The sequence below is a fragment of the Bos taurus genome, chromosome 10, assembly GCF_002263795.3.
Source record: "Bos taurus isolate L1 Dominette 01449 registration number 42190680 breed Hereford chromosome 10, ARS-UCD2.0, whole genome shotgun sequence".
Taxonomy (NCBI): domain Eukaryota; kingdom Metazoa; phylum Chordata; class Mammalia; order Artiodactyla; family Bovidae; genus Bos; species Bos taurus.
This window is the reverse complement of record NC_037337.1, coordinates 6,986,607-7,006,630: the sequence shown is the minus strand read 5'-3', so window position 1 is coordinate 7,006,630 and position 20,024 is coordinate 6,986,607. Positions and strand designations below refer to the sequence as shown.

The window sequence follows — 20,024 nt, the reverse complement described above, 5'->3', positions numbered from 1 at the left end:
TTTTTTTAAAGGAGTTCATATTGCTCCACATCATCACCAAAACAATATCATTAGATCTTTTCATTCTTATGAATCTGGGAGAGGTGTTATTATATCTCTTTGAGGTTTTTTTCCCATTACTAAAATGGCTGAGGATGTTTTCATGTTTCTTGGACACCTGGATTTCTATGTAAAGTGCCACTTTAAGGCTTTTGACCAAATTTCTATTGGTTGTCTTTTTCTTACTGATTCACAGGAATCATTTGTGTATTCTGGATTATATACATTCTGGATACTAGTATTCTGTAAATTATATGTGTTGCAAATGTGTTCTCCCAAGTGGCTCGCTATATTGTCACCCTCCACATAGGTAAGATTATAGGTGCTTATTCTTTGTGGTTTTGCTGTGTTTTTTTAATGTCCCCCAAATAAAATTATAATAAAATGAGTTGGATTATTAGATAAAACAGAAAAGGATGTGGAAAAAATTCTGGGCAAAGAAAATAAGACTGAAAATAACAGAGGTAGGAAAAGAGTGGAAAAGTAAGGAAAGCATTTCTATTGCTAAAAAATTAAACATTTAAAGTTTCATTTAAAATTTTTATTAAATATTACTAAATGATAGCATTTCATTAAATGAATAATCTAAATGAAAATAATTTAGTATTTACTCTAATGTTGAAAAATCAATAAAAATAAACTTGAAACAAAATACAAAAGAATATGGTGTTATTTACTTTTCAATACATTACATCAGTGCTTCATTGAACTTAATTTTGTAGAGAATTAATATAAGCAAATCACATAATCAAGAATCGCAGTTCTATAACTAGATATTCATCATAGCATATAATAATATTAGGCATGAAATTGGTATTCTAATAAACACTAAGCCTAATTTTAAACTATCTAGTTATTTAAAGTCAAATTACCACTTTGGCCAAAGGTTGTGTGAGATCCTAATTTACACTATTCCTAAAACATTATGTCCTTATACAATTAGGTAATGAGCTATAAAATACGAAAAGAAGAAACAAAAATATGAGAATAAAAGATTCAGTTCCTTAAAGCAGTAACAGACAATGGGTCCCATCTGCATGTTTCTATTAAATAATTGTTTTGTTTTTCATAAAAACTCTTGATACCATGAAAGCATTTGGAGCAACTACTTAAGCTAACAATTGTTAAGCTGTCTTCTTTCACGAATATTAATAAAAACATGATAGAAAAAGAACTAAGATAAATGAGGTGTTTTAAAACACATTAATCTTTTGAATTGCACATTCTTCTCTAGAAGATCATGATAAAAATAGTGTACAATTTATTCTTTTTTTTTACAGATCTGTGTAAAGTACAAATACAACTGCCAAGAAATGAAATATTGCCATTTAAAAGTCTTAGATAAGAAAATAATGACCTTGAATCTTAAATATTTTTTAAAGTGAATAAGTGCTTATTCATTGGACAAAGAAATTTTAAATTAAAAAAATAAAATGAATAATCATATTTTAAACAAAAGTTCTTTTAACACAGAAAATAACACTGTGATATTATTTTCCTGAAGGTAACAAAAGCATGCAGGCTAACTCTGCTAAGCCAATACTCTTCATAGAACTTATGATAAATACTAGTAACGAATTCTCATGAGGTATCTGAAGATACTAGGAGCTAAAAATAATTATTCAAAGTTGTAGAAGATACTAAGATCAAGCAGAGCATCCAGTGCCAACAAAGTGGTTAAGTGCTAAAAATTCTTATGCTCTGATAGTTTTATCTGAACCTCTGAAAGCCCTTATAAATATATGTTTTTATATTCACTATAAAACATAATAAAGAAATCACTTCCTGATCTCATTCCCAACTTTTCATTTGAAAATTATTTCTAACAGAATTATCTAACTGAAGTATAACTGAAAGTGAAATTCTCATTGTTATCAAAAGAAGTATACAGAAGTAAATTAGTATATATTCCAAATTTATACAAAGGGATTATTGTACTTGCTTTTCACTAAATGAATCTGTAAGCTTGAAACAGGGAAGAATACATTCAGTTATTATAAAATAACAAGTTTCAATCAAAAATTGATAAAATGTTCAACATTCATTTAAAAAATACATCAAGAGTGTGTCTGGGATTGTTTGGTTTTGGTTTCTTTGATGCTGAGTACTTTGTCATCAATCCTGGCCTGGAATAAAACAGAACATGTGATTAATAATACACACGAAGAAAAACAATAACAACAACAGAAAAGCACAAAATTAAACGCATGGAGAGATTTTTTAAATTGCTTATGCAAATAAGTGATTTTAAAACTTTTACTATTGATTTATAAAAGCAAATTTTAACATTTCCTAAAAATCAGGCCTCAAGATATAACAATTTCATGGCTAGCTTTATTAAAACTCAAATTAGCCATACCTTTTTGTTTTGTTTCCAGTCTTCTGCACTTTGCCTGAGTTATCTTTAGAGGGAAGATAATGCATAATGAATAACATGAAATAGTAAAAACGGTTTCTAAAGATTTAAAGAGTTAAAGTTAACTGATTAAAGATAATAAAAATCTCTTCAGGATTACATAGTTTGAATTTATAAATAATTTCTTTGTAATTTACTTATTTCATTAGTATTGCAGCTAATTTGGAAGCTGGGTCAGAGTCAGAACTACCAGAAAACAAGTTAAAGAGGCTTTCTGGCCATATAATTACAGTTAATTTACCACTGTGCCTTGGCAAACGTTCTCTAAAGGAGTTTCTTTTTGGATCAGATCACTCAGTTCCCTAAATCTTTAAGTTCACTCTGTGCTAAGGCAAGCCTAAACCAAAGATTTCCCCAAATTTCAAATCTAATGGCTTCAGCTAATTCTAGCCTATGGTAAGGTAACTAACATTTTCCTAAGTGGCAACATACACAAACTATCCCTTTAAAGGTATATGTTTTAGATTTAATAGCAATCTGAATTTTAATAAAGCATTCCTAGAAAATCAAGCTCTTTAAAAAAAACCCATAAACTCACCAGTACTTTTGGCGCTTTCTTTGGGTTGGTTACATGGATTAATCTTATCCTTTCTCAGTTCCTGGATAATGCCTTTATTTAAGCAAACATCTACATGCACATTGAATAGGGTAAGATCTGAAGTCTTTTGTTCTAGGTTACAAACAGGACAAACTAGAACTTGGTCACTGATTACTTCATATAAATTAGGTTGGGGGGATTCTTGCCTTCTTAATGACCCAACATCTTCATTTTCCAATGAAACAGTACAAGAATTCTGAGGATCCATATTAAATAATTTGCTTGAAAGACCAGAACATTCCTCTTCTTCACTGGGCTTATTACTTAAAGCACTTGTATCTTCTGTATTTGATGGTTTACCGGTAGTCTCTACCAGCTCTATAGGATCTACTGACGTGATCTCTGTATTCTTCTGGTGGGTTTCATAACCCTGCTTCTCACAGAGAGAGACAGAATCACATACATTTTCTTTCTCGTTTACTTCTGTAGAGGAAGCGTGTGAACACGAGGACATTTTGGAGTTTCCACTGATGGAAGGTCCATCAAGACATGCATCTACATGTTTATTAAAGGCTTCCAGACTGACGCTTCCTTGCTCCCTAAAGCAGACAGGACAGGTAAATGTCTGACAGCTATGTGATTTCTCCTCTGTTTCTAAATTCTCACTCATCTTCTTGTTTAAAACCTGGAATGACTGTGATGTTTGCAAACTTTGTTTATTTACGGTTTCACATGTAAATGTGTCTTGGGGGCTCGCTTTCCTTTCAGATCGTTTTTTATCAAAGAAACTCTTCTTATGAGACATTTGTGCAGGTTTTAGAAACTGATCTTTGTCAGTTTTCTCTAATATACACCCGGTGGCTGAAAGGGCTTGGTTTCCAGGCTGTAAGAAGCCAATAATGCTCCTTTGTTGGTGTTTCTTCTCCTCTTCATTGGGAAAACCAGAGAGCCGCACCCCTAAATTAAACCAACCAGAATTAATCCGTTTCCAATTCAACAAAACCAACTCAACTGTAAAGCATAGACATTTTGCGTAACAGTATTGTGACACTTATTAAAAAGCCTGTTTAGCCAAAAATAATAAGCAACACTGCATATTCTCTGAATTAGATACTTTCCCAAAGGTGGTATTATGAACAGAAATTTACTCTCTTCATAATGCTGGGTATACTAAATAGTAAGTATCTATTGGAGTTAGCATTAATGGAAAGACCTATATATATAGGTCTTTCCATTAATATCTGACTCACGATACCATTAAATACCGAGTAACTAATTGGAGCCAATTGCATTGATTCTTTAGCTCCTTTTTTGCAATAGGCTCTATTTTTTAGAATAATTTTAGATTCTCAGCAAAGCTGAGTAGAAAGTACAGAGAGTTCTCATATATACCCTGCGACCACACATGCACAAACTCCTCCACGATCAACATCCTTCGCCAGAGTGGAACAGCTGTTACCACCAATGAACCTACACTGACATGACATTGTTATTCATAGTCCACAGTTTGCATCACGGCTCACTCTTGGTGTTGCACAGTCTGGATTTTAACAAAGGTATAAGGACATGTGTCTACCATTATAGCATCATACAGAATAGTTTCTCTGCCCTAGAAATCCTCTGTGCTCTGCCTATTCCTCCCTCCCCCCACCCTTGACAACCATTGATCTTTTCAGATCTCTACCATTTTGCTTTATCCAGCATTTCTGTATTGGAATCATACAGTATTGTAGTGTTTTCACATTGGTTCTTTAAGTTAAAAATATACATCTAAGTTTCCTCCATGTCTTTTCATCATTTGACAGCTCATTTCCTTTCCTTTCTTCTCCCCCATCCTCTATCCCAATAGATCACTTCTTTTCTGTGCTGAATAATATTCTGTTGTCTGGATGTACCACAATTTCCATTTACCTACTATTGGAAGACATCTTGGTTGCTTCCAAGTTTTGGGAATTATAAATAAAGCTGCTATTAACATCTACTCTAGCTCTTTTAGTTAACGTACTATATTCAAATTGACTTCCACGTGTGCTATCTTTCACATGTGAAAGTATGGCTGACGACCCCCAAGCAGTAAAGTTGGCATCTGAGTGCCAACATTCTCTCACTTGTTCACTTTGGAAACGTGGTTTGTTTGTCTTTTTTACCCCATGATGGCTAGAAATGTGGTTTTATAGTGCCACAATCCTTTATCTGTAATTCCGAAATCTAAAAGCTCTGAAAATTGTCAGCAACAAATGGTTAACTGATGACAAGATTGATGTGAAGCTATTTAGAGTCTTTACAACTCAGTGTGAATATTTTTTGTTTTGCTACAGAAATAATAAAATGTTTGATCATAAAGTGCTGCCTCAGATCCCAAAAGAGTATTACACAATATACTCAACATGTACTGAATTTGCTTTCTAAAATCTGAAGTTCAAAATTTTGAAAAATGCCTAACCCCAAGGATTTCAGTAAGTATTGAAGGAAAAGAATGACTAACTGATTCTTACAGGAATTAAACTAGTGATCATGGCTTCACGTGTATCAGGTTCTAAGTATCAAGAAAAATGAAAGTAGAAGAAATACAACTCCCTGAATGGGTTCAAGAAATAAAATGGAGGTGAGACTATTTTTCAAATTGACTCTCAGGAAATGTCTTGCAGATTTTAAGGAAAAACAGTAAAAGTTATACCCATAAGTCTTAATCTCAAGGGTTGTGGAAAATCAGCATCAATTTCTGTTCTTAGCAGTTCTTTAGCTATAACAAATATTTCTTCTGCAGTTGAAACAACAGTTGAAACTGTAGAGGCACGAGTTTTTACTTCAAAATTCACATTCTTTAGCTTAATGGTAACAGTTCTACCCTGTAACAAACAGAATATATTATTTTATATAGCTCTTTAACTTCTAGAAAAAAAGTTTTTTACATGTTAGAAAAATTCAGAAAGGTCTCTTATGTACAGAGAGTATGGACATATAATCAATTATTTACAAAACATGGTAATGAATATAGTCATAAAGAATAAGTAAAATCCATAAGTAATCTAAAAATCCCATTTTCCTCCCCAACTGATCTTTTATGAAAGACTTTTATATAAAGGGCAAAGTTAACTGGTCATTTCTGTTAACTTTATTCTGTACTGTAGAAATGTACACTATGATAATATAAGATGTTAATAATGAGGGAAACTGGGTATACTGGAAGTCTCTATTTTCTCTGTAACTATTTTATAAATCTGAAATGAGTCTAAAATGAAAAGTTTATTTAAAGTTTTTTTTAAAAAGAACTCTCTTTATATTTAAGGTATAATAGAGAAGAATTATAAGAAAATATTCATTAGATGGCCCTTTCTTTGCAATACCTTTTTAATGCTTTTGTATTACACTTTGTAATAACTCCACCTCTGTTTTGAGAGTGTTGGAAAAATATTAAACATAGGTTGTTGTGAGTGAAGATTATAAAACACAAAGTTCAAAGACTTCCAGGTTTTGTTCTCAATGTATTAAGCAACCTGGATTAAGGCCTTGAAACAAAATGCCTATTCCACAAGGTCACTGTCTACCTGACGATGACATTAAAGGATAATTGGAAAGGCATTTAAAAAAGTACAGTTCTAGAGAAATCCTTCTCTTTGCCTTATTGTTTACTGCCAATATAACTCTGATTTTGAACTTATTCAAATGTACTCCCAATGTAATACAAACTCCTCTGGAAATATATTGGAGTCACTCCAGCCTTGTAAGTTGCTCCTCATAAAATGATCTCATCACAGGTTTCAGATAAGGGTTAGAATTCAGTTTGTCTCTACTGAGGATAAGAACTCTTTTGATATATCCCAATTTGTTTTTAAATGCAAAATCTAACTCTCAGTTTAAGGTTGCTTTTTATTATTAAAAATTTAGAAAACTAAGAATACCATATAAAAATGAAGTACCTTAAGTCCTTTTTTCTGTAGATCTTGAGCAAGTTCACTGCAAAGTTCTTGGCACAAGCTGTACTGTTCTTCTGCTTTACTTATCTCACTGAATGTCCTACAAAGAGAAGAATGATTTGGGTGCACAAAGTAAACTACAATTCAGGATAATTTAGAAATGATACACTACATGTAAATGGCCTAGCATTAAGATATATTTTCTATAGAACTGAATAAAGTTTTCAGATGTACTAAGATATAATTAAGTAAAAATATTCAAGATCTTCCTAAATAATGGGAGATTATTTATAGCTAAACTGATTAGCAAACGTACATTTGTTCTCTAAAATGTATTTTAAAAGATGATTGAAGTCACCAACATATAAGGATAATGCCCCAAGAACTTACAAAACATTAGGATATATTGGTATACAGACTGTTACAGAGGACTGTCTTAAGAAAGTACAAATGAGAACATCATTCCAATTATTGCATGAATATTGTCTGAAGAGAATTATCTTCAAGTAGATTTTATGGGGTTGGTTCATGGCCCCTATATAAAGTTGTTTAATAGACAATTGGAAATGAGCTGGTAAGATTAAATGTAGAACTTGTGAGTTCATTTGCACAAGAGTGTTGAAGGTCATATTAATGAAAAAGAGGAAGACACTAAAGAGAAAGCAGCATAACCAGTAAAAACCCTGAGCAAATCCTGAAGAGTCCATTCAGTGAAAAGTGCCCCTTCTCACCCAGTTGCCCACAGCAACTCAGTTCTCCTTCCCAGTGGCAACCAACACTGCCAGCTTCCTATTTATTGTTTATTCATCAGAATACTGTGTGCATATAAAAAGTATGTTATACTTTTATAACAGAGAAGGCAATGGCACCCCACTCCAGTACTCTTGCCTGGAAAATCCCATGGACAGAGGAGCCTAGTAGGCTGCAGTCCATGGGGTTGCTAAGAGCCGGGCATGACTGAGCGACTTCACTTTCACTTTTCACTTTCCTGCATTGGAGAAGGAAATGGCAACCCACTCCAGTGTTCTTGCCTGGAGAATCCCAGGGACGGGGGAGCCTGGTGGGCTTCAGTCTATGGGGTCGCACAGAGTCGGACACAACTGAAGCGACTTAGCAGCAGTAGCCACAGCAGCATACTTTTATAAACGAGCAAACACTTCCCCTATATAAACAGTAAAACATCAGACATTGTTTACCATTTTACTTTTCTCATTCATCCTGGTGAGTTCCCTGTAAGTAAATAATTTCCTCATTTTTATATGGTAGTTGTGCTGTGCTGTGCTTAGTTGCTCAGTCGTGTCCAACTCTTTGTGAACCCATGGACTGCAGCCCACCAGGCTCCTCTGTCCATGGGATTCTCCAGGCGAATACTGGAGTGGGTTGCCATGCCCTTCTCCAGGGGATCTTCCTGACCCTAGGATCGAACCCAGGTTTCCTGTATTGCAGGCAGATTCTTTACCAGCTGAGCCATCAGGGAAGCCCAAGAATACTGGAGTGGGTAGCCTATCCCTTCTCCAGGGGATCTTCCCGACCCAGGAATTGAACCAGGGTCTCCTGCATTGCAGGTAGATTCTTTACCAGCTGAGCTACGAGGGAAGCCCTTTATATGGCAGCATGATATCCTAATTTAAATATGTAAGATCATTTAACCAATCCTCTATTTGTAGAAACTTAGGTTATTTCCAACGTTTTGCTATTATAAAAAAAATGCAATTCACAACTTCGTATACATGTAAAATGACATGTGATGACACCTGTGGAATGAATCTCTAGATAAAAAGAATAGTGGGATCAAAGTACATGAGTATCTATATCTTGACAGACAAAATCACTTGCTCCCTGTGGTAGGCAAAATAATGGTCCCCAAAGATGTCTAAATCCTAATCTCTCAGAATCTAGTACTTTACATGGTGAAAGGGATTTTACACAAATTAAAATGGGGGTAATGATCCTCGATTATCTAGGTAGGTTCAGTGTAATCCCTAGGTTCCTTATGAGGCAGGAGGGTAAGAGTCAAAGAAAGACAAAATGCGGGATCTGAAGATGGAGAACAGTGCCGTGAGCCAAAGAATGCAAGTGGCCTCTGGAAGCTTTTAGTAAGGAAATGGATTCTGCTCTGGAGCGTCTAGAGGGAATGCAACCCTGCTGACACTTTAATTTTAGGACTTCTGACCTTCATAACCACTAATCAGAAACTAGCACACTCTCCTTTAGAGTTTAATACCTTTTTCACTCACATAGTTTTGCCAGTGGAGTGTGTATCTTTGCCAACTTGATTAATGAAAAATGCTATCTCAGATCATTTTTAATCTGTACTTCTTAAATAAGAGACTGGGATTATTTTCACATGTTTGTAAAGCCATTTGTACCTTCTCTTCCATTAACTAATTGGATCTCTGTTCATTTTTTCCTATTGGTTTGCTGCCCCTTTCTTAAGAAATAGTAATATTAGTTAATATTCTTGTACAGCAAGCAATGTTCTCAATAACAAAATAGAAGACAAAACAGGAGGAAAAATCATTAAATAGGAAATAGGACAATGCTCTCTCACATTTGAATGCTTTCCCCTCTTTTCCTTTGGCTGCGTGTGTGCGTGCACATGTACTAAGTGGCTTCTGTCTGTCCCTTAGTGACCCAATGGACTGCAGCCTGCCAGCTCCTTTGTCCATAGGATTCTCCAGGCAAGAATGCTGGAGTGGGTTGCCATGCCTTCTTCCAGGGAATCTTCCCGACTCAAGGATTGAACTTGTATCTCTTACGTCCTGCAATGCAGGATGATTCTTTACCACTGAGCCACCAGGAGAGCCCTTTCCTTTGATTGCTCTTATGTAAATCACAGCCTGAAACAGCAATTTTTATCAAGTCATTCACGGAGTGCGTTGTTTTAGAAAAGTTATTCAGTTTTTCTGATCACAAATAATATATGTGCAAAATGAACACAGCCTTACAGTAGGTCCAAGGTTTTTTTTTTGCCGTGCTGTCGCTGTGTGCAGGCTTTATCTCGTTGCAGCAAGTGGGGGCTACGCTCCAGTTGTGGGGTGTGGGCTTCTCACTGCGGTGGCTTCTCTTGCTGTAGGGCACAGGCTCTGGGCACTCAGGCTTCAGTAGTTGTAGTGCATGGGCTTAGCTGCTCTGTGGCATGGGGGATATTAGCTCCCCCAGCAAAGGATGGAACCCGTGTCCCCTGCACTGGCAGGCAGACCCCTAACCACTGGGCCACCAGAGATGTCTTGGTCTGAGGTTCTTACATGTCTTAGTGGAACTTTAGGAGGTCAGTGAGAGACTTCTCAGACAATGACATATATCCCAAGACAATAAGGTTCCATCAAGATTTCATCTGACTTCCAAACAGGATTGTAAACCACTGAATGAGATCACCTCTAAGCTCTCGTTCATCAGGATCTTAATATTTGGTGCCTTCAGTCATTTACCAGTATTTGAAGAACTTCAGGAAGAACTTCCATTATCATATCTTAAATTAACTACCGAGTATTATTTTTCTTATAAACAAACCTAGAAATTTAGATTTGGAATCCTAAAATTCTTGGTTTTCATTGAATAGGAACAAAACTAACATTAAAAAAAAACTGCAGTTAAATTTTTTTTTCCCCCATTGACAGCATAGCAAGCAAAGATAATAAAGCACTGTACTAGAATATTTACTTTAGGGGTGTCAACTGCTGAAAATTGTTATCTGGTTTACAAATAGATTTTTAAAATTTCAGTGATATTTTATTAAAAATTAGTTTAAAATTATACAAATTATGAATAATTAGTAATAAAACATTACCTCTCAACACTCATGCTTTTCCTCTCTCCATCCCTTGAAATGAAAAAAATAAAAAGACTTTTATTTGCTTTCCAAACAACACTGAGTTACTTTTAGTCAACCAAAATGATTTAAGATCAGCTACCCTTTAGAAATCTCAATAATATTTTGGATTAAAAGTTATACATCATTAAATACAGTGAATTTTTTAATCTAAAAACTATCACCAAAGAATGTAGATAGATAAGCTAATAGAATTACATGCGTGACGGATCAAGTCTATATCTATCAAAGAACACATCTGCAAACAGGATATTATAAATTGTTTCTATTAAAAACCTGAATATCGAAACTCACAACTGATAAAATGAACAGAATGTGGTAGCATAATGGCTTTCAGTTATAAGATATAACTGAATTTTGAACAGTTTTATTTTCTAGTTTCTGGCCTAGGACACATCAATACTAGCCTGTCTATTACTTATACTACTCTGTAGAAGCTCAGTCAAAATGTGGTCTATGGCAATAGGGTGATGACTGGGAATCTGAACCTTCTAGTTAGGTTGCATTCTAGCTGCTCTGCCAGGACTAGTTAGAAGCAAAAAGCTGAAATGACACATAGATTATTCATTTTCCAAATATTTCATGAACCAATTACGAATCGAATACTGTCCTAGGCCTTGGAGATACAATAATGAAGAAAACAGACCAAGTGACTGCCTTTAAGAAACTTCTACCTTGGTGGAGGCAGACAAACACAAAAATAGAGAACAGATTAGAAAGTAGGAAGCACAAGAGATTAAAAAAATAAAGCAAATTAGGGAAACAGAGAATGTAGATAGAAAGGAAAGTAGGTTTGCTATTTTATATTATTAAAAATTACCCATGAGTTTCACTTAAAAGCATTATCTACATCTCTGCTGCTGCTGCTGCTGCTGCTGAGTCGCTTCAGTCGTGTCCAACTCTGTGCGACCCCATAGACGGCAGCCCACCAGGCTCCCCCGTCTCTACCACTGGTTAATATCTGCTATGTTATATTAAAAGCTATATTGTTTTCAAGCACTATGGAAATAAAAAGAAGGTAATTTTTGGAATAAAGAAGACAGTTTTATTTTCCAAAATCTTCAAATACTGGGTTATTTATAGTACTGTGATGTCCTTCTCTTATCTTTCATTACATCCACTCAGCATCAAAGTCAGCTACCTGGATTCCAAAGAATGAGGAGCACAGAAAGATGAGAAAAGCAACAGCATAGGCCTTGCAATCTCTGTAAGATTTAACAGATTTAACTGATTAATCAAACATTTTATACACCTCCTCAGTAATCTTTTAGTTTTAGTTCAGTCACTCCGTTGTGTCCGACTCTTTGTGATCCCATGGACTGCAGCACGCCAGGCCTCCCTGTCCATCACCAACTCCCGGAGTTCACCCAAACTCATGTCCATTGAGTCGGTGATGCCATCCAGCCATCTCATCCTCTGTCGTCCCCTTCTCCTCCTGCCCTCAGGGTCTTTTAGTTTAGTTTAGTGTTAATTCTCATTCTTGTTTAGTGCCTTCTTTTCACCCACCCTAAACAGTGTACCCTTTTAGCTCTGGGATTCTTCTTTTTAAGACCAGGAGGAAAGAGCAGCAGGGAGAAAACACAGGGCTTCTCCTCTAGTTGTTTCCTCTTCTCCGAGGTCTTTGCCTGGCTGGCCCCTCAGACCTCCGCCACTGGAGGAGTACAGCCAGCACCACCTCTTACCCTCCCAAGTCAATTTCTATGCCCCTACTCTGCCTTCCTTTCTTCACTTGGTGACTTTCTTTTTCCCACACTACTCTGCACACTTTATGAAGGCAGTATTTCATCTTGTTTACTGCTATTATCCCCAGTGCCTAGAACGGTGCCTAACACAATGTACTCAGTAGAAGAGGAGAAATGCAGGAAGTTCATGAAGCTTTTCAAAGAATCATTACATCTACTTGCTTAAAGAGTGAGTACTGGAGCATAAGCCATCTTTCCTTCCTCAACAATCCGACCACCAGTATTCTTATGTTCTAAACAAAGAACAAAGCAGGTTCAGAAAAGAAAGCACCCATCATTCCTCTTACCCATCTATCCAGTTGCTAGAGCCAACAACCTAGGAGGGATTCTTTATTCCTCATTTCTTTTTCTCTCATATCCAATCTTTTGACTCTAATTCAAAAATTACATTCTGAGCTGAGCTAGCCTAAAAGAATTTCAAACACGTTCTCCTTCTAGCCTCTATCTCAATGGTGAAAACTGTTATTTCAGCAGACAATAAAGAAAAAGCAGAATGATTATATTATAGGTGCAGATACCTTGCCAGGTGTGTTGAACCTAGACCCAGGGAAATATGAAGAAAATGATGCCAAGATGTTTCAGAGAAAAGGAGAGAAAGTAATGCCCTCTGTTGGTACAGTTCTGTACAAGTAATAATTCCAAGGGCCTTTAACATTTTCTCTGTAACTTTTCCTATTCCAGAAACCTAGAAGAGAATCAACATTTATCATTAATACATTTTAAAATTAAGGTAAGAACTGATATTATAATCTCATCATACCTTTTATAACTCATAAAAGGTATAAATAATGTCCTCGTTTCAAAAGTCATGCAAGAAAATGGCTTAAATAATTTGTGGCCGTATTTCCTAAACTAGTGTTGCATGGGAATTTAAAACTTTAAATTCCATGGAGTTTTAAAAAAGCATTTATAAAAGAGTTTTGTGGTCATATAAATTCAGGCATCGAGAAGGCAATGGCACCCCACTCCAGTACTCTTGCCTGGAAAATCCCATGGATGGAGAAGCCTGGTAGGCTGCAGTCCATGGGGTCGCTAAGAGTCAGACATGACTGAGCGACTTCACTTTCCCTTTTCACTTTCACGCATTGGAGAAGGAAATGGCAACCCACTCCAGTGTTCTTGCCTGGAGAATCCCAGGGACGGGGAAGCCTGGTGGGCTGCCGTCTATGGGGTTGCACAGAGTTGGCCACGACTGAAGCGACTTAGCAGCAGCAGCAAACTCAGGGAATGGTAGGATAAATGACTTTTTATTCTCTTTTCATTTTTTAAAATCAAAGTTATAGTTGACGTACACCATTAGTTTCAGGTGTACAACACAGTGATTCAACATTTATATACATTACAAGTCAATCACCACAGTAAGTCTAGTAACTGTCTGTCCCCATAGAAATTATAATATTATTGACTATAGACTCTAGGGTGTTCATTACACGACTTTTTTTTTTTTAATAACTCCAAGTTTGTACTTCTTAATCCTCTTTAACTATTTCTTCAGAAATCAGAGGGTATATATAGAGGATACATTTCATATAAAATCTCACCTTTCTAATGGGTAAGTCCTTAATGAAGTCCATTACAGCTTGCCTGTTAGGTAGAATTTGGTATTGTCCGTTTGGTTTATTCTTATCACTGCATACTTTTGCTAACATCGTATTGGGTGCAATGCCTTTAAAGAAGAACACTCCAATGACTCAAAGAACATGATGTGTATAATTTTAAAACATGTGATAACAATACATAAAAAAATTAAATACAAAAATCTGAAATTATGTGGAATGCTACTTTAAAAATAGCATTTGATTACTCTCTATCTCCCCAAGGCTTGCTATGGTTTCAGGAAAGGAAACTGTATTAGTTACTGTGGCAGCAGAAATGAGGAATATTTAAATCTCCATGGTATCTTAAAGTTTAATTTTTGAGTTTAAGTGATAATATTAGTTTCCTACTATATTTAGTAGGAATACAGTCTGTCTTATAGAAAAGATTGATAATATAATTTAGGATGAAAGCTTTCTCTTTGAAAAGATCTTTTGTATAGATTACCCAAATAAAGAAAAAAAAATCAAAGATTCTGGTTTCTAGTATATTTGAAACAATGATAATGAAATGTGTGCATACTTTATATGCACACAAAGCAAATTACCACAACTTTTCAGAGAGGTGTTTTATAATTTCTAGGTGTCTTAATAATTAAGATAATTAGAAATAGGTATATTCAAATATAATAAATAGTTTATTTCAATTTTTATACACATCATTCTACAATTTATTACTTATTCTCATGCTTTGCCATAGGAAGAAAAGACTAACCCAATTATAATATGGCTTTGTTAAAATAATCTAGGGTCTTCATGAATATCTGTTTCTGCACTAAGACTCAGAGCTATCCTCATGAGTGACTGACATATGGAAAGCTCTTTTTCCCTTTACCAGATGATCCTAGATTGCTATGCAGCTTGCTGGTGTTTTTTCTGTCTTGTCCATACCTTGTATGGTCAGCTGGGCCCTTTTTTTGTACTGTTAAGTCTTCAAAGGGAAAACTGATAAAGTATTATGTCCAAAACCAATTAAAATATATTTTATGTTTCGAAAAAGATAGCTACACAAGCTTTATGGTAAGTTTTTGCTTTGGACACATGGATGTTTCTGCTTAATTCCCATTTATCTATAGTTCACAGCATTCTAAATAGGTAAACTATCAGAAGTTAATTAAAAAATGGCCAAGTAAAATTTGTTAACTATACACTTTATAATGAGAAACTACTAATATTACATTTGAATTAGCTAGTCTGAAAGTTTTTAGAACCACCAATATCCTTTTAAGTACCTGCACTGGCTGTGAGTGTTGTTTTCTGCTCGATTCTGAAACGAATTTCCTTTACCACTTCCTCCGCTGATGTTCCAAAAACAATTGAGTTTTGGTGTATTTGAGGATTATTTGGCTCTTCAAAGTTCACTTGGGAAGGATTTCCTGGGGACTGCAAATCAGGAGGACTATCTTCAAAAAGGAGTGGAGAGATGGATCCTTCATGCTCACTCAGTTCATTAACTTCCTTTCCTGGTTTATCTAAATCGTAAACAGGAACAGTAATTCATCTTCATCCTAAGAAGTACATACTTCATAAATTATGTTTCTGTCAATCTTTTTAAAGACAAAACAAATCTCATTTAGTTTTGTTTCTAAGAACCAAGGTCAGAAATATTATCATTTATATTTTTAACTGTTCAACAAAGAAAACACTGATTCTAAGCTTTTCTTAAAAAGAATGTCACCCATTTCCATTGTATACAGTTTAAAAAGAAATACCTTACGTAAAATTCACTAATTTTTGAAGAAAATTAGTTGAAAACTAGAGTTGGAATTAGATTCACAGTACTTTTTTCTTTAAAAAAAAAAAAAAAAGTTTTTTTCCCTTTGCTCATCTCTAGGAGAAAAAAGAACCTTAAGTTAGAATTTAAGAATAAGGAAAAGGCATTAGGCAATCTAGAGTAATTATGCCTGAAAGATAGATTTTATTTTTAGGGGAGAAAAAAAACCTTATCATTTTCTTCATTCATGGAAGAACTTTCCAAGTGTTAAAATAATCTGAATTTTATTCTTTCAGATGCTGATTTTAATTTTGACTTTTTTTTTTTTTTTTATAAAGTATCACTCTTACTAACAGCACATTTGAAATAAATAGAAATTATTTTTGGAAGTTATATTTTGTTAAATATATAAATTCTTAAGGTTTAATCAGATTAACAATGATCCAAGTTTAAGGGTGAGAAGCCTTTATTACCAAAGGGCTGTAGACTAATATTATTAAAAAGTAAAGCAAAAATACTAATCTGGTTATTACCTCTTTTTTTTTTCTTTTTTTATTGCGTTTTTAATGAATTTAAACTGTGAAATACATTTAAATCTATACCAATACTAAAAATGTCCTCACGAACAAATCCATGAACTTTACCTTCTGGGCTTACTGGAGAAGAAATCGGTTTAAGTGTAAAATTTATAAAAACAAGATTAACAACAGAGCTTTCTGATACATTCCATAATTCTTTTTTATTTTTAGTGGCCCCACGTGGCTTGTGGGATCTCAGTTCCCAGATCAGGGATTGAACCTGGGGCACATCGGCCAAAGCACTGAATCCTAACCACGAGACCACCCAGGAACTCCCTCCAGCTCATAATTTTGTTACACATAAACATTTTCCAAATTAAGGTACATACAGAAGCAAAGATTAAATTTTTAGTTTCAAGACACAAACAAATGAATTATACTTAAAAAATGAAGTTGGTTTTTTAGAAAGAGTTTACAGATAACACAAATAATATGACAGACCCCTGATTAGTATCAAATTTTTAAATATGTAATATGAATTAAGTCAGAGATATTTTCCAAATCTGAATTCCCAGGCCACTACAAAATAAGCCTTATTTTCAAATTATAAATTAGCTGTTATTTATGTACTTCAGTTCATTTTCCATTATCTGGTTTTGAAATACAGAGCAATTCACAGGGGATTAAGACTGTGGCACAGTTGAAATGGCATCTACCTGGACACTTTCCCCACCTAGACATGTAGCAGTCAAGGTAAAGAGCTACGGCAAACCTGCAGCTCTGGGAAGAAACGTTCACAGCCCGCTTCTGCAGCCTCTTCTGCCATGTTCTATACCGCCAGCTTCTGTCACAGCATCCTCAGGGGAGGCGCTGACTATGGAACACTATGACAGAAAGCAAAGCCTGCCGTCCAGGTTCATCGTTCAGTCACTGCTCAATGGTGTCTACTTCTCTGTGAGGCCTGGCTCTGCAACCAACCACTAGTGGTTTCTCATTTGCTTGCTGAAAGAAATATCTTTATAAGCCCCTTTGATCTGAGATGATCAAAGTGCAAAATTAAGGTTTCTGATAATCTGAAATACTAAAGATCCCATCTGGATGGCAAGTGCTAAAAAGTATTCGGTACAGTATTTTAGTTTTTTATATTGGCTAGCACCATCCAGATTTATAAGAGAGAATAAACATAAAATTATTATCATTATTTTATTTCTATCTAGACATGGTAGTTAACAATACTTTTCCAAAACTGCACCTTTTAGAAAAGGGGCAAACAACAGACAAATGCCTTGGACTTTAGAGGAAGCTATGTCAACCACCTGCCATGACTCCAGTTCACTGTTGAAAGCTTCTCTTGGCATAATGTGAAATCAGACACGCCTGAAAGGCCAGTCCACAGGGACTTAGATATGAAAAAAAAAGCTAAACTATTTAAATTGCTTAAGAATATGAAATACATGAAGAGCAAAGTACATAGATACATATTACGAATGACAGATATTAAAAATCCACATCCTCATAATGAGTTTGGATGTACAGTAAATGAAAAGAACATTAGTAGGGAATAAAAACACTTATCTTAGCCCCAATATACTTTTTTATAACTTATTGTGAAAGTAATTGTTATGGTGGCTTCTCAGGTGCACAGTGGTAAAGAATCAGCCTGCCAATACAGGAGACGCAAGAGACGCAAGTTTGATCCTTGGGTCGGAAGGTCCCCTGGAGTAGGAAACAGCAACTCAGCCCAGTATTCCTGTCTGGAAAATCCCATGGACAGAGGAGCCTGGCAGGCCCATGGGGTTGCAAAGAGTCGGACACGACTGAGCATGCCACACCAAGAATATAGGAGACCCTCAGGGAGTGATTCAATGTAACTATTGATATTTAATGGTTCCCCTCCTTTCTCTTGTGAAAAGTTAAGGAATAGAGTAAGATTTTAAGCAATCTCAGGCTTTGTGTGTCACTTCCCCAAACAAGTTCTACTAAGAGCAAAACACCTTTTGCTTCAAGACTCTACATCCAGAAACTGTTGACTGCTTATATTGTTTAATGTTTCCCTTAAAGAGAGAGACCTTAGAGCTCTAAGCAAGGTGATAAAATTATGATTTGATGTCCATATTAAATTTGCTCCTAAGATGTGAGCCCCAAACCATGGTAGCCTGTCCCCTCTGAAGCAGTTAATGAGTTGTGCACATGAAACGTGGCTGTGAGTTTCAGGCAAACCCTCTATTTCTACCTTTTCATCCAGGTGAACTTTGCCCAGGGGTCCAGGGCAGCGCTAGCATCTGAAGTAATCCCACCTCAAACAGAGAGTTGACAGAGTACATGTACTATCTGCATGTTTTTTGGCATTGTTTTGGATAGATGATAAGGGTCCCATTTGAAAAAACCCTTAGGGTCATAAAACTTCTGTTTCATTATATAGAAAAAGAGTCAAAATAAGGTCTAAGGCAAAGAAGGGAATTGGAGAATCACTAATTTTGGCAAGGTTAAAAACAGTAATCACAGTAACCAGATTATGGAAAATCTATCAAATAAAGGGGAAAAAAATCCCATTCAATGTTTTAGTATGTTTGAGACTAATTTTTTTTAAAAAGTCTATTTTCTATTATTAACAGCTACAACCAAAGGCTACCTTAAACAGAGAACCTCCTCAGATTCAATGCAATCCAATCCTCAGTTAGGTTAGATCTTAGGAAAAAGCTGCTATGAAATTACTTTGGGTAGGGACTCTGCACACTCAAAGTCTAGAGATTTAAGAATTTCATTCAGTTTAAAAGTGACATTTATCTCAGAAATCCCACTGGTATATTTAAGTTTCTGATTTTCATTTTTAATACTTTTTCATAATAAAGATATATCTAGTCCTACATCTATGCCTGCTAACTGGTTAATCCAAATAATTTTTTTTTTAAAGTCTGATCATTCTAATAAATTGCTTACCGTTTTCTAGAGAGTTCCCTGCTGTGATGAAATACTTCCTTTTGTCCTCAGGCCAATTTTTTCTTTCCTCTAAATGCTTTGTTATATTCAGGTAGGCTTCATCAAGACTCATGGCCATAAAATTGGGGTCATAATCAGTAAGGATTTCCTTAACCTTCAAAAGGAACATGTTTAACATCATTCCGATAGGCAGAGAAAAAGTTAAGCAACATAATTTTTAGCTGAAGTGGGAACAATAGGATCTTGTTCTCCTTTTCTGACCTTTTTTGTTCATTTTAAAAAGGAATAATCTTACATGAAGGTACTATGTTGCTTTAGAAAGTGGTTCTACTTCAATTAATTATATCTATAAAACTCCACTCAATAATGCATGTATCCATTCAGAAAACAAAACAGCTGCCAGGATTCAGAATGGAAAAGATGACAAAAACTGTAGTGTTAAGTCTATGACTATATTAAATGATGGGGAAAAGTCTGGAGTTGCATCTTGGAATAAAAGAAATATGTAAAGACATCAGAATCTCTGTACGATTCCAGAAATGCCTTTTATAGAAGATAATTTTATTATATGAAACTATGAAGTTTTTTAACCACTGAAGTATTAGCTGAAATTAAAGGAAATGGTTGCCAAAATAACATATATATTAGAAAAACATATTTGCTGAAATATGTAATGTTTCATCTTGTGTTTTAAAGCTGTCTGTGGTATCATGAGAAAATATTTTTAGATGTTTTATAAAAAGAAAGCTTTTTGGCTTAATATAACTATAAAC

General features: G+C 35.1%; 1 protein-coding gene across 1 annotated transcript in view; it reads right to left on the bottom strand.

The window, feature by feature from the left end:
• Positions 1-565: 565 nt before the first annotated feature.
• The window catches only part of POLK (DNA polymerase kappa), a gene marked incomplete at its 5' end in the record, with an annotated part of 38,609 nt that continues 19,150 nt past the window's right edge, over positions 566-20,024 (bottom strand). Inside the window, 10 exon segments of the mRNA NM_001102258.1 lie at positions 566-2,165; positions 2,399-2,441; positions 2,994-3,950; positions 5,671-5,842; positions 6,914-7,010; positions 10,701-10,733; positions 13,003-13,169; positions 14,026-14,150; positions 15,312-15,551; positions 19,252-19,405. Of these exon segments, the coding sequence (NP_001095728.1) occupies positions 2,081-2,165; positions 2,399-2,441; positions 2,994-3,950; positions 5,671-5,842; positions 6,914-7,010; positions 10,701-10,733; positions 13,003-13,169; positions 14,026-14,150; positions 15,312-15,551; positions 19,252-19,405 (2,073 nt within the window). The 3' untranslated portion in view covers positions 566-2,080.